Below are 12,655 nucleotides of genomic sequence, written 5' to 3' on the forward strand. Positions count from 1 at the left end.
TTGTCAAAGATTCAAACAGTTCTGCCATCTACTGTTCCATTTGCCTTCAATCATTTGAAAAATATAGTCAACTTTCACTACATTCACAAACACACACAGTTGTTGACGATGAAACCAGCGTTTGCACAATATGTGAGAACAATGTATTTGAGGAGGATATGCCAGAACATATTAAAATTACACATTCAAATATTATTAAGTGCATGTATTGTGATTTTAGATGTCCAGAGCTTAATATGTCAGACCATATGCATCATACCCATTCCGGACCAAAGAATTTTGTTTGTAATATTTGCGGTTAGTTGTTTAATTTTTATAAATTTAATGTACCAATACTTTAAGTTTTGCGTCTTTACTAGGTAAAATACTTACTTCCTTAAACATCTTGAATTCACATCTTAAGTACCACCAACGGAAAGAAGCAAACATTAAATCAGATGCGTGTGAAATATGTAGCAAGCGATTTTCCACTAAACATTATTTGCGCTTGCATATGGAGGTGCATCGAAACGTACGTCAACTTCATCAATGTAATTATTGCGATAAAATGTATGTTAGTAAAATTGCTCTTGATAATCACATTCGCCTTCATAAAGGCGAAACAATAAAGTGCGATGAATGTGGTTCGTAAACTCACTGTAAGAAGATAATTCAATATTAAAACCAGATTTCCCTGATGTTACAGGAAAGCAGTTTGTACGCCAGTACGAGTTGAATGTGCATATGCGATTCCATACCCGTGACTATCCATTTAAATGTGAAATATGTGACAAAAAATTTGCAATAAAGGGTCATTTGCGTACGCATATGTGGAGGCACCAAGGATTAAAATTGCAATGCGAAGAATGTGGAAAGTTATTCACTTCAACCAAGGCTTTGCAGGAACATTCGTTTGTTCATAGTGAAATGCCATTTCCTTGTAGCTATTGTGGTCGAGGATATCCATCAAAACAAAAGTAAGATAAAATGTGTTTGTTATATGTATGTTTTGCTTCCAATTAAATATGAATATATGTAGATTTAAAGTGCATCTGAAAACTACGCATCTTATAGAGTTTACAGAAGCCGAGATTCAAAAGGTTACAAAATCTCAAACTCCAAAGCCTTTACAGCGAAAAAAACTGACATTAGTTCAAGCAGATAGCGTTATGAAAGAGATTGAAGTAAAGGATGGTGAAACCACAAACGAGGCGGAGGATATATTGGTAGAGCTTTGCTGACGCATATATTCTCATGTTTTTTTAAACTAAATACTTTATTTATAACAAATTTCAAAAAATACATTTGAAGTAAACTCACATATCCATACTATTGAGTAGTCGAAAAAATATTTTCGTATTTCTTATCAAACTTCAATTTATTWTTTTTTTTTTTAGTAGCACCTGCCACCACGGTGGCACTCATTAACATCACGACATTTATGCTTGAAATGATCACAGAAGGAAATTAATCTAGAGTATTCACCGAATATTGGCATATGCGTTTTCTGCTTGCTTAAGATCTTTATTAATCATAGAAAGTGTAATTTTAAAAATAATAATAAAATTATGTTATTATGCTTTTTTTGCAACACATAATTGCAAATATTAAAAATTAACTATTAAATAATTTTGCCTCTCTTTTTGCGTCCAAAGAATTTAGTGATAAATTGTCACGTTTCTTTTTATCCTTTAATTTCACGACGAAATTTTCCAATTCGGACAAGTTAACTTTGTGAACACACTTGATATGGCGCCGAATTCTAGAGTAAAAGACATCAATTACAACATTTTAAAACGCACAAATAAACTCACTTGTACATTTCAGGAAATTCCTTTCCACAAATTGAACATTTTAACGGCAAACCAGTGTGTTCTAAACGATGCCTTTGAAGCGTCCATTCATATAAGTATTCTTTTCCACAATCTTCACATTTCCATTGGATGCCCTCGTGTAATTGTAAATGCTTTTGTAATGTAGACCTTTTTGTAAAAGCCTTTTCGCACTTATCACACTTGAATGGTGTATCGCCTGTGTGACTTCGTAGGTGGACTTCTAGATCTACTGCACGTACATAGCGTTTCTGGCAAAATGTACACTGAATAGTTTGACCAGCATGTTTTTGTTGATGCACTAAAAGATTGCCCTTGAACATAAAAGACTGACCACAATCATTACAGTGGAATCTTGGTTTCCGACTGGGATCATGTGTTTTTAAATGATTTCTGCGTGCCATTTGTGTATAAAATTTTCTTCCGCACACTCCACAATCAAACTTTCGCTCCCTGTTGCTTTCATGTATAAGTTCATGTTGTGTTAAGGTACTGCGATGTCTGAAGGTGCGAGCTAAATAATGTATACATATGTACATGCATTTGCGTTTTATGAAATAATATGATAATACAACAATGTTACTAACGACACGATTTGCAGAGAAAGGATTCTACACTTCGGTTGCAGGAATGGCGTAAAACCTGTGTTTTAATCATTGACTTTCTGCTGATTCCACAAACCRCATTATTAATTTCTTCGATTCCTGATTTTGTCATGTCTTTTTTCCAACGATTTTCGTTGGAAGGGATATGTTTAGATATGCTGGATAAAATTAACTTTGATGAATTTAATACTTCAGATTCTTGAAAGCTTTCCTCATGCACATTTTGAACACAGCCTTGTGAAWTTGTGTTTTCATCAAAAAATGTATTGTCTCCCAAGCTGATTTGGTCCTCCTCCTCCTCCCTTTTCTATATGTATATATAAGTAAAATATTTTGATTTAATTCGAGGACTGTAAATACCTTGAGATCAACTTTTGTATATTCTTTACCAACCCCAACCCATTCAAAAAACTTCTTATTATTATCGGAATCTGATTTCCAGTAATCCATACGCAAAGTTTTGTCTGATTCAAGAGCTTTTGTAATAAATAAGTACGCGTCTTTGAGTTTGATAGCACAGCTACTGCAAAAATGTTCGTATCTACTCATTGAATGTTCATTTCCACTATTTTCATAATTTAAATTCAATTGAGTGCACTGCTGAAAACATTCAGAATATGATAAACTTTTATTCAAATCCTCGACATGGACAGATTGATTCCAATTAATGAGTGGTACTGAACCTTCCACCCTTAAACAAACTCGGCACGTGTTAGGAAAGAATTCCATTTTGATTTAAAATTATTATACTACTAAAAACATGCATTTAATGCATTATAATTATTATTAAAATACATGATTATATGGTAAACATTATTCTGTCCAGATTTAACAGCTGTTGAAATATACATATAGCCAAGTTAACTAGCGATGGCAAAATAAAAAATGTTGGCACACAGTTTTTCGGCTATGTTAGTATTGTAAAAGTGTGTTAAAATCTTACTAGATAGACTCCAACAATTTTGTGCTTAGAAAGTATGGTAAAGGTTCAGGGGAGCGGCTTTTGCGAAAACGTGCACCATTTTATTTTACGAACATGTATATAATGCTTGAATATATATATGCGCTCGAAAAAAAATAACCCTGGTCGGTCCAAAACCCCGGTGTTCATAATTTYTCTGTGTGCAATAAGAGTGAATTATAAATTTTCCGATTATATATTTCACATATTTACCAATTCCCGAACAGACTCGAATATCGAGAGTATCGATATTTTAATTTTTTTTAATAATGTATGAGCATTGTAGAACATTAGCAACATAGCGTTAACAACACTGAATATTTGGTAAAAAACAGGATATTTTGATTTTGATGCATACAGTTAATTTCACAAATATTTTAACAAAAATATACAGATTTTTAAATATTTCAAACTGAACTATTGCATGCGCAATTGAAATGGATTCGATAAACATGTGTCGTGCATGTCTATTGCCCGAAGGACGAGCTCATCTATTAGATTGGTATCAGCCTGTTGACTCATTGGAATATGTTTTATCATACAAAGAGTGCTTTTGCAAATGCACTCAAATATCAACGATCGAAAATAATGATAGGCAATCCCAATTTTTGTGCTACTGTTGTGCAAAAAAGCTTATAGAAGCTTATAATTTTATTGAAAAGGCGAAGCAAGCAGATAACGAATTACGTTGCATGAAGACTCGGCTTATTCCAATTGAAGATGTGCCAAAGCGATTTGAATGGGTATCAGTTAAAGCAAAACAAATTGATGGTGAGAAATCTGCAGAAAATACTACTGAAAGCAAGGTATATATATACATATATATAAGAATACTTATTAAAAAAATGCAATATGTTTTCTGTTCCAAGTGTTGGATTGACGATATGCAGATCAATAATGTATGTCATGAAAATGAACAAAGAGACAGTGATTTGAAGGCCGAAAATGCATTTGGACGTCAGTGCTATGATGAACATGAAACGGAATTATTAAACCAAGATGAATTCGACAGCTTCTCTAATAACACATTTAAACGTAAAATTAGAAAAATTAAAGTTCATGCAAAAACTAAAATGAAATTGAAAAAAATGGATGAATTGGTTAATTGCGAAGAATGTAAAAAAACTATGACAAGGAAGGCATTGATAAAACATAAACCACGCCACAAACCCAAAGTTTTCCTTTGTCAAGCCTGCCGTAAGTAGTTTTGAGATACATTTTTACTCTAAAATTTAAATATTTAAATATATTTAGCAAAAACGTTTCGCGAATCCAATGGTTTAAAAAACCATGAAATTATTCATCAAGAAAATCGGGAACGGTATCCATGCGATAAGTGTAACCAAACATTTTTATCACCATATTCCTACAAAAAACACATACAAACGCATGAAAACAATAGAAAACCGATTTATAAATGCACACAGTGCGAAAAATCCTTTCTACATAAAAACGGTCTAACAATCCACGAACTTCATCACAAGGGGGCCTCAATCGAATGTAATATATGTCAAAAACGATATGTCCGACAAATAGATCTGGATACTCACTTGCGAASCCATTCTGGAGAATCTCCATTTATGTGCCATATATGTGGAAAATCATTTATTCATAAACGTATTCTAAACCGACACTTGCAGTATCATGAATTATACTTTAGTTACACTTGCTTGACCTGTGGCGAAAAATTCTCAAAGTACGACAAATACTACTCACACCGCATGCGGCACACTGGCTTACCTTATAAATGTGGTGCATGTGGGAAACAATTCCCTGACGCATATAAGTAAGACCTTTGAGTTTGTTCTTTTCTTATTAACTTGAAACTAAACTAACATAGATATTTCCTGTAGAATTAAACGCCATATTAAAGGAGTGCACAAAGTTGAGAAACACGATGACTTAGAAAATCTTGTAGTGAGAATAAATATAACTAAAGAACATAGAGGCCGAATTGTGGAAGTTTTAAAGAATCCAGAGGAGGAGAATCCAACTTAATTTAAAGTTATCCAATTAACAATAAAATGAACAGCAGATGTTTTTCATTCTTCATTATTGGGACAAAAACAATTGACAAATGAGATCAACGAGAATTGAAAGAAATTTTTGATTTCCTTTTTATATAATTACACGTGGTTGAAAATACCGCAGTCAAAAGTTTCACAAAAACTCGTGAACTTATCCTCAAAGAAAATCAAGAAAAGTTTACGTGCGATAAATGAAACAATCTCGACACCGTATTCATATAAAAATAACGTAATGCGGATAATCAAAATCGAAAATTTAGAATTCCGACAGTCAAAATGCCGACAAATCAAGAAAATGTGGCCGTTGTTCGTTCGAGGCCCTGMGGCCTCCGGCCACGAACTGACCAAGGGTTATGAGTCAATAGAATTCTCTTTTTGTGCTTCGATAGCAATAAGAGCGGAAAAGGTAAAATATTTTTCACATGTCGGGATTTTGGTTTGTCGGTTTTTTGATGTTGGTTGTATGTTGGTATTTTGACGTGTCGGAGTTGTGAGCTTCGATTTTTAACTGTATCCTGGTTCTCATTGTGAGAAATCATTTCTTCAGCAATTTATCAAATTCTTTACAAAGGAGCTATAATAAATGTAACATTTGTGATAAAATTAGATCAAAATAATCACTTATTTGTACAGATCTAAACCAATTGCACAAAGCAGCTCATTATAAACTTTGAGATAATAAATATGTTTTATAAATACATAAATATATACATGTATACAAATATGCCGCACTTTTTATTGCTTATGTTTTTGAGGACTAACAAAATTACTTACCATATTATGGCGTTCTAAGTTTTTAATATCTACCAAAGAAAGTTGAAATGAAAACTGTTTTCTCTAAAAAAATGTAAGTTTTTGTGCTTAATTTCAAACAAATGATGTAAAATTCGTTAATTTTTATTTTTGATTATAGCATTAATTTATTATACATCATCATTAATATCATTAATAATTTAATTTTTTTAACGTGCATATGTAAGTATTCCAGAATTTCATCCCAATATTTAATATTTTTCAATAATTTAATCTAAACTGTGTTTTCAGTCACTAACTTAACAAAAAAATAGAGGTATACATAAGTGGACAAGAATGAAGTAGAATAGTATATAACGAAGAAGCACAGGGGACGAAATGTAAAGTTTTGAATCCATAGAATCACTCTAACATTTTCAAAAAACAATTTTTTTGTAATATAAATATCAAATAAAAATACAAACCCGAAATTAAATTCAAAAAAGTGTTCATTTTATTTTGAATGTCCAACATTCTTCGAAACTTTAATGGTAAGTTCATTTACGCGTGAAATGTCTTCTAATTTGTGCACAGTGCGGATATGCCTTCGAATCCTATAAAATATATAAAATGATTCATCAATATTCCAAAGCAAAATCGTGGGATCATATTTGTTACTTATTTGGTTCAGCGAATCCTTTGTTACATATTGCACATTTTAAAGGAAGGCCTGTATGATACAAGATGTGACGAGTTAGTTTTGAGGGATGAGAATACTCCTTATTGCAGATATCACACTTATAACGTACACCAGAATGAAGTATTTCGTGTTTTCTCAATGCACTGGTTGTCATAAATGCCTTATCACATTTGCAACATTTATATGGCAAATCGCCGGAATGATTACGCATATGAATATCTAAGTCAATTTTTCGAACATAACGTTTCTGACAAATATTACACTCATTTTTTGGGCCTATGTGCTTTTGAATATGTAAAGTAAGACTTCCCTTATGCATGAATGTTTTGTCACATTGATTGCATCCGAATTTCGCTCGACGTGATGTCTGATGTATTTTTAAGTGAGTCCTATAAACATCCTCTGTAAAGAATGTACGACCACAGTCACTACAAGAAAAGTTTCGTTGACGATTCGAGTCATGCGTGTGTTGATGTCGGCGTAAGTTATTTGCAATGCTAAAAGAACTTGCTGCCAAGAAAATCATGTAATTCAGCGTTATATATTTACTACTACTTACGGCAAATATCACAAAGAAAGATTTTTGGCCTATGATACCGGGACTTGTGTTGTTGTAATTTATTTGCCGGAAATAATTTTTTACAATAATCGCATGGGAATTGGTTGTTTTCTACTTCAAGTTTGCCTTCCTTTTCTCTTCGAGATACTTTTTTGCCTTTTGCTAGATGTATTTTAGCATCCTGTTTCTTATATGTTTGTGTACAAATTTCGTTGGGTAGACCGGAAACCTTTAAATACGTACCAAATATGTTATAAAAGTAATATCAAGAATAGTTTAAGAATACATACCGTATCAACTTTTAGTAAAGGATTTTCCTCGGGAAAGTTGCCGATTTTGTTTTGCTTACATTATACATATACATATACAATTAAAAATATTTATTTCGAATAAAAAAAAAATAATAATAATTAACGTACTTGATCTTTTTGAGGTATACTTATGTATTCGTCGCTTGGAAGGGCCTCCTGTATATATACATATTCAAATGTATTTCTTCTCATATTCGATAAATTTTCTTTATTTTTTGGTAAAAAACATAATTCATGAGCAGATTTTTGTGCCTTTCTTATAAATCGGTAAGAAATAATCATCTTTTGAATACAGTCCTGGCACAAGTAATGCATATCCCTAACATAAGGTGATTTAGCATTTGTACTTTTTATATCTAATTGAGTACACATTTCAAAACATTCCAGATATGTCAAAGCATCACCTATTTCCATGGTTAAATACCAATCACAAAGATCTGCCATATCTTTTTCTAATAAACATGCCCGACATTTATTTCCTTCCATTGTTTGAAAAACTGTAGTTATTCGATGTACAAAAAATTAGTAGGCAATAGTTTTCTATTGTGATAAATATCTTTCAATCGATTATTTCTATTCGGAACGGAATGACTACACTGACAATAGGAGATATAATCCTATCCGATATGGCTAACAATAGTTATCAGAATAATTAATAATATTGTCAGAAATAAATTGTAATTTTAAAGGTGTTAGTTTAACATTCATTTTTAATTTCCACAAAAAATAAAGAGATCCATTACGTATTCAAAGTGTTTCTGATGACTTTTGGTCTGCTGTGTGCATTACAAGTTAGCATAATGTGATGTAATCCAAGAACTAGCGATTTTATCCAGATAACAGATGTCCAATAATGGCAATATTTTTACTGCAATAAGATATGAACCTACTATCAATAGGCAATAGTTATTCCCTGTGTAGATGCGTAATTATGTAGTTTTCTACAGTTGTCTGTTTTTGACTAGATTAATAAAAAACATTATATAATAAAATTGGCTAAATTATTTTCCTTWTTTAATTATACTAATTTAAAGATAATATAATTAAAAAATGTGTAATTGGTATAGGAAAAGGTAAAAGGATTAACTTTTTGCCTGAAAAAAATGCCATTGTGTAGAATAATTGTTGGTTTTTAGCATGGATCACAACCAATATTTCGTCAGCTGTTGTGAAAAAGTCAATAATCCCTAACAAAACAAATCGTGCTACAACAATTCCCAAAGTTAATTATCGATTTCTGTTGACAAAGATAAAATTAAATCCTATGCTAAAGGGAGAAGTTTTATAATGCAATTGTTGTTCTAACGTAAACTATTTCATTGTCAATAAAAGTGTGCCGAGGCGGAACAAGTTAAAAAACTGTTTAGATTACACATGTAAAAGTATATTAAATGTCGTCGGTATCAGATGACGACATAGACAAAAGAGGAGCTGGTTCCATTGTCGACTTCATTAAACTAGGTGCTGAAGATAATGGACATTCCTATGATGCGTCCGTTCTAATGAATACTTCAGATGGATTTCATTGTGCTGATTACCGTTTGGATCAATATGCTGTGGACGTAGCTGACTTTAGCTCTCAGTATGGCAGTGATTATAGTATTTCCTATACTGCTACTAATATTACGGGAAAACCACGAAAGTATCCAGAATACGGTGACTTCCCGGAAACATACGCGATGGTTGGTAGAAGTAATACGAAAGTTATTATCTTAACATTTTAATTTGCAGCGAACATATGGAGATTGGTGGGAGAAAGCTCCAAGTTCTGTTCACGAGATTCAGCCACAAAATATTCCAAAAATAAATGCCCAAGATTATATAGGTAAAAATTATTACAAAAGTTATACGTTAAGTATGAATTAAAATATTATTTTCAAGTTATTTATTTTGAGGAATACGTCATTCCGGAAGAGATAGCTATATTTGAAACTTTCAATCCTGGAGCTTTGATTAGAATCTGGGCATATACCATAACAAAAAGCTGGATTTGTTTATGGGAAACTGAGAAATTATGCATACCACCACTTCAGGCTATCAACAAAGCCCGCCACTTTTCCCCACAGTTAAAAAAAGTTAACTTACCTACGAGGTAAAAATTTTAGTAATTATTGAGGGTGATCTGAATATTTTTCATTTTAGAACTATTCGCCTTGAATTTAATCATTCACTACTACACTATTTTACGGAAATTGATGCAGTTTTACTTAGGGGTAGGAAGGTGAATATTGAGAGCATTCAAAGAATTTTGGATTGTTACAAAAGTCGTCACAAATGTAAATACCTTATAGATTTTGATTGCAATAATACATACATTATATTAAAAGCATACAATATCCCATCCCATTGTTAACATACTATAACTGCTATTTATAGGTTCCATATTACGAAAGTTACAGCAAATTCATTTTCGTCCAAATGTCAAAGGAAACTATCATAATCATTTGAGGGATTTTTTTACGAACGATTTAAATGAATTCATTAACGTTTTAAACCGAAATGCGGAAGTCATGAAAAGCGATGTAACTGCTGAATATAGTTGTGAAATTATTGGTTTCAAGGATATGCCGGTAATATACCATTTACAATTATTTAATGAATTGTTTTTATTCTTATAATATATACTCGAATAATAATTGACACGTTTTTTTCAGTTTGAAATTATTTTGAAAATATTCAGCTATTTGGATTTGAAATCGTTATTTCTGGTAGGACAAGTTTCCAAGTCATTCTATGATGTATCTACACACCCTTTGCTGTATAATGAAATCAATTTAAAACCTTATTGGCATCTTGCATCAAGCGATATGTTATGTACTTTGGCAAAGAGAGCAACAGTGTTAAAGAAATTGGATTTGTCATGGTGCGGGTTATTCAATACAATTTCTCCTACAGAGTTTAAGAAGTACGTACTGCATTTAAGAATATGTGTTTTAATAAAACATACGTATGTCGCATTCGTAATTTAGATTTATACAACAGCGGGGAGACAATCTCATGTGCTTACGATTAGATTCTTGTAAAATTTTAAACGCAAGCTGTATTGAAACATTGGGAATTGTGTGCGATAACCTAAAAGGTACTTTATTGAGTGTCAAGCATTATTTCGTTGGTTATTTTGAAAATATATTYCAAATGTTTCTTCTCATTAGAGCTTTCACTGCGAAATTGCTCTACAGATCCACCTTTGCTTAATTTTTCATGCTTGGCGAATCTGAAGAATCTTGAAAGATTAGATCTCTTTCAAACTGTAATTGAACCAGAACTGATGTTAGCCATGTTGGAAAACAATCGAAAATTGAAACATCTAAATTTAGGTTGATACCATCAATATTTCTCATTAAATTTGATACATAATTATGTTTATTTACGAATTTACTAGCATATTGYGGTATAGCTGTTAACATGGACACTGTAGCTCATCATATAGGACAATACAATCAAGGTTTGATCTCCTTGGATTTGTGGAAATCACGTTTCCTATCGGCTGCTGGTTTGGAGGCCTTATCGAAATGCACTGAGTTAGARGAAGTTGATTTTGGTTGGTGGTAAGTATCAACATATATGTACACATTGGTTAATGTAATTAATTTCAAGTTTCTACTCTGATTATGATGTAACTATGTATTTTAAATCGATCCAGTTTACGAGAAGTATCTCTTGGCGACAGTTTGAAAAAATTACTATTAAATTGTACTAAACTAAAAAAACTCTTTTTGGCTACTGTCCGTGGAATTACGGATCGAGATGTGGAGAATATAGCAAACCTTTGTAGCAATCTAGAACAATTGGATCTGATGGGGGTTTCAGGGATAACAAAAGACCGTTATTATGAGTCAGTTTACAAATTTATGTGATTATTCTAAATAATTTGTTTGAACTTTCAGAATTTTAGTGAAATGTAGAAAACTACAACTCCTCGATTTAAGCTTCTGTGATAATATCAGCAGTGAAGAGGTTTGTTAATAACTTTGTCTCATTATTGTCAGCAAATTATCATTAAATTTTTTCCAGATTGCATTTTGGTCCCGAACTTTTCAAGTTAATATAAAATGTAGTCACTTTCCAGACGTGCCTAACGATATAAGATATTAATTTAAAATTTATTCAGTACATGTTTTTAAAAGAACTGGATTTAATAAATGTTGAATATATTTACATACATATACAGTATTGATACTATTCAAAGTGAATCTTAATAAAATTGTGTATATGGTGATTAATTGAATGATTATTATTTTTTAACATTGTTTTTTCTAAATCCAATTTAATATTTCCGTGCGACACTTTTCCTAAAATTTTGTTTTTTTTTGCCTAAAAGGTCCTTTTATTTTTCTAATTTATAGAATGAGTCAAAGAAATTCTAGTTCTGAACTAAATACATATAATTTTTTCAAATAAAAACAGAAGTATACACAGCTGATTGATGACAACATATTAAACCCGAAACAGACTTTAATGACTTGATAGTGGAGACGCTTTATAAGCTAACTAATCGTAAGTAACATTCCTATATACAAATGTGACAAGTGGATTTCGTACTTTTTAATGTAAGATTGAAGAGTTAACAACCCTGAGTAATATGTCTTTACTGTCGTACTCGCGTAAAGTCATCATTGGAGATTTTTGTAGAAATGGACAAATTGTTTTTAAATTAAAACTGCTAAAAAATCACGAATATAAATAAGTCAAAATTGTGTAAAGAAGTTGTCAGAGGATCAATAAATAAAAAAGATAAATGGGTGAAAAATACCCGAAATTGTATAAAATGTGCGAATAGGAAGCGAAAAGCGAATTTCCAAGAGAATAAAATAAGATTAAAAAAGGCGGAGAGTCCGAGTGAAAACATAGAACATAAAGGAGAAGAAAAAGTTTTACATGAAAAGGAAATTGGTGTATTAAAGAAAAAATAGTAATAATTCCGATTTTTGTAGTCAGGGAAAGTTGCG

General features: G+C 31.7%; 5 protein-coding genes across 10 annotated transcripts in view; 3 read left to right on the forward strand and 2 right to left on the reverse strand.

Annotated features, from left to right (window-relative positions):
- Window positions 1-1,514, forward strand: part of LOC108964957 (gastrula zinc finger protein XlCGF57.1-like) — a 2,633-nt gene extending 1,119 nt beyond the window's left edge. The window contains exons 4-8 of one of the 4 annotated variants that reach the window (XM_018927038.1): window positions 10-297; window positions 360-623; window positions 686-956; window positions 1,019-1,205; window positions 1,377-1,465. In XM_018927038.1, coding sequence (XP_018782583.1) covers window positions 10-297; window positions 360-623; window positions 686-956; window positions 1,019-1,205; window positions 1,377-1,379 — 1,013 coding nt within the window. In that variant the 3' untranslated portion in view covers window positions 1,380-1,465. Of the gene's footprint in view, window positions 1-9; window positions 298-359; window positions 624-685; window positions 957-1,018; window positions 1,305-1,376 lie in introns of those variants that run through there. The other 3 variants (XM_018927040.1, XM_018927037.1, XM_018927039.1) reach the window with 3 other exon arrangements.
- Window positions 1,515-1,568: 54 nt separating this feature from the next.
- On the reverse strand, window positions 1,569-3,202 carry LOC108964959 (zinc finger protein 665-like). 2 transcript variants are annotated; one of them, XM_018927044.1, is made up of 4 exons: window positions 2,810-3,202; window positions 2,399-2,723; window positions 1,794-2,325; window positions 1,569-1,741 (listed from the first exon to the last, which is right to left on the reverse strand). In XM_018927044.1, the coding sequence occupies exons 1-4, from the start codon at window positions 3,143-3,145 to the stop codon at window positions 1,594-1,596; spliced, it is 1,341 nt and encodes a 446-aa protein (XP_018782589.1). In that variant the 5' UTR covers window positions 3,146-3,202; the 3' UTR covers window positions 1,569-1,593. The 2 variants fall into 2 exon arrangements, with proteins under 2 accessions (XP_018782589.1, XP_018782588.1); XM_018927043.1 differs by having other exon boundaries at window positions 2,777-3,202.
- A 49-nt stretch (window positions 3,203-3,251) lies between these two features.
- Window positions 3,252-6,128, forward strand: LOC108964958 (zinc finger protein 267-like). Of its 2 annotated transcripts, XM_018927041.1 has the most exons (5): window positions 3,252-3,701; window positions 3,772-4,183; window positions 4,247-4,574; window positions 4,632-5,163; window positions 5,231-6,128. In XM_018927041.1, the coding sequence occupies exons 2-5, from the start codon at window positions 3,815-3,817 to the stop codon at window positions 5,373-5,375; spliced, it is 1,374 nt and encodes a 457-aa protein (XP_018782586.1). In that variant the 5' UTR covers window positions 3,252-3,701; window positions 3,772-3,814; the 3' UTR covers window positions 5,376-6,128. The 2 variants fall into 2 exon arrangements, with proteins under 2 accessions (XP_018782586.1, XP_018782587.1); XM_018927042.1 differs by lacking the exon at window positions 3,252-3,701 and having other exon boundaries at window positions 3,719-4,183; window positions 5,218-5,299.
- Window positions 6,129-6,627: 499 nt separating this feature from the next.
- LOC108964960 (zinc finger protein 39-like) lies at window positions 6,628-8,266 on the reverse strand. Its single transcript, XM_018927045.1, has 5 exons — window positions 7,815-8,266; window positions 7,686-7,739; window positions 7,396-7,624; window positions 6,815-7,346; window positions 6,628-6,750 (listed from the first exon to the last, which is right to left on the reverse strand). Exons 1-5 carry the CDS (start codon window positions 8,190-8,192, stop codon window positions 6,651-6,653), a joined length of 1,293 nt encoding a protein of 430 aa, XP_018782590.1. The 5' UTR covers window positions 8,193-8,266; the 3' UTR covers window positions 6,628-6,650.
- Window positions 8,267-8,750: 484 nt separating this feature from the next.
- On the forward strand, window positions 8,751-11,872 carry LOC108979016 (F-box/LRR-repeat protein 4). The gene is made up of 12 exons (XM_018949577.1): window positions 8,751-9,388; window positions 9,438-9,531; window positions 9,588-9,798; window positions 9,849-9,982; window positions 10,083-10,276; window positions 10,361-10,611; window positions 10,676-10,785; window positions 10,859-11,023; window positions 11,089-11,254; window positions 11,350-11,541; window positions 11,594-11,663; window positions 11,721-11,872. The coding sequence occupies exons 1-12, from the start codon at window positions 9,098-9,100 to the stop codon at window positions 11,799-11,801; spliced, it is 1,959 nt and encodes a 652-aa protein (XP_018805122.1). The 5' UTR covers window positions 8,751-9,097; the 3' UTR covers window positions 11,802-11,872.
- Window positions 11,873-12,655: the final 783 nt, after the last annotated feature.

This window comes from Bactrocera latifrons, unplaced genomic scaffold (genome assembly GCF_001853355.1).
Source record: "Bactrocera latifrons isolate USDA-ARS-PBARC rearing strain unplaced genomic scaffold, ASM185335v1 scaffold_130, whole genome shotgun sequence".
NCBI classification, from domain to species: domain Eukaryota; kingdom Metazoa; phylum Arthropoda; class Insecta; order Diptera; family Tephritidae; genus Bactrocera; species Bactrocera latifrons.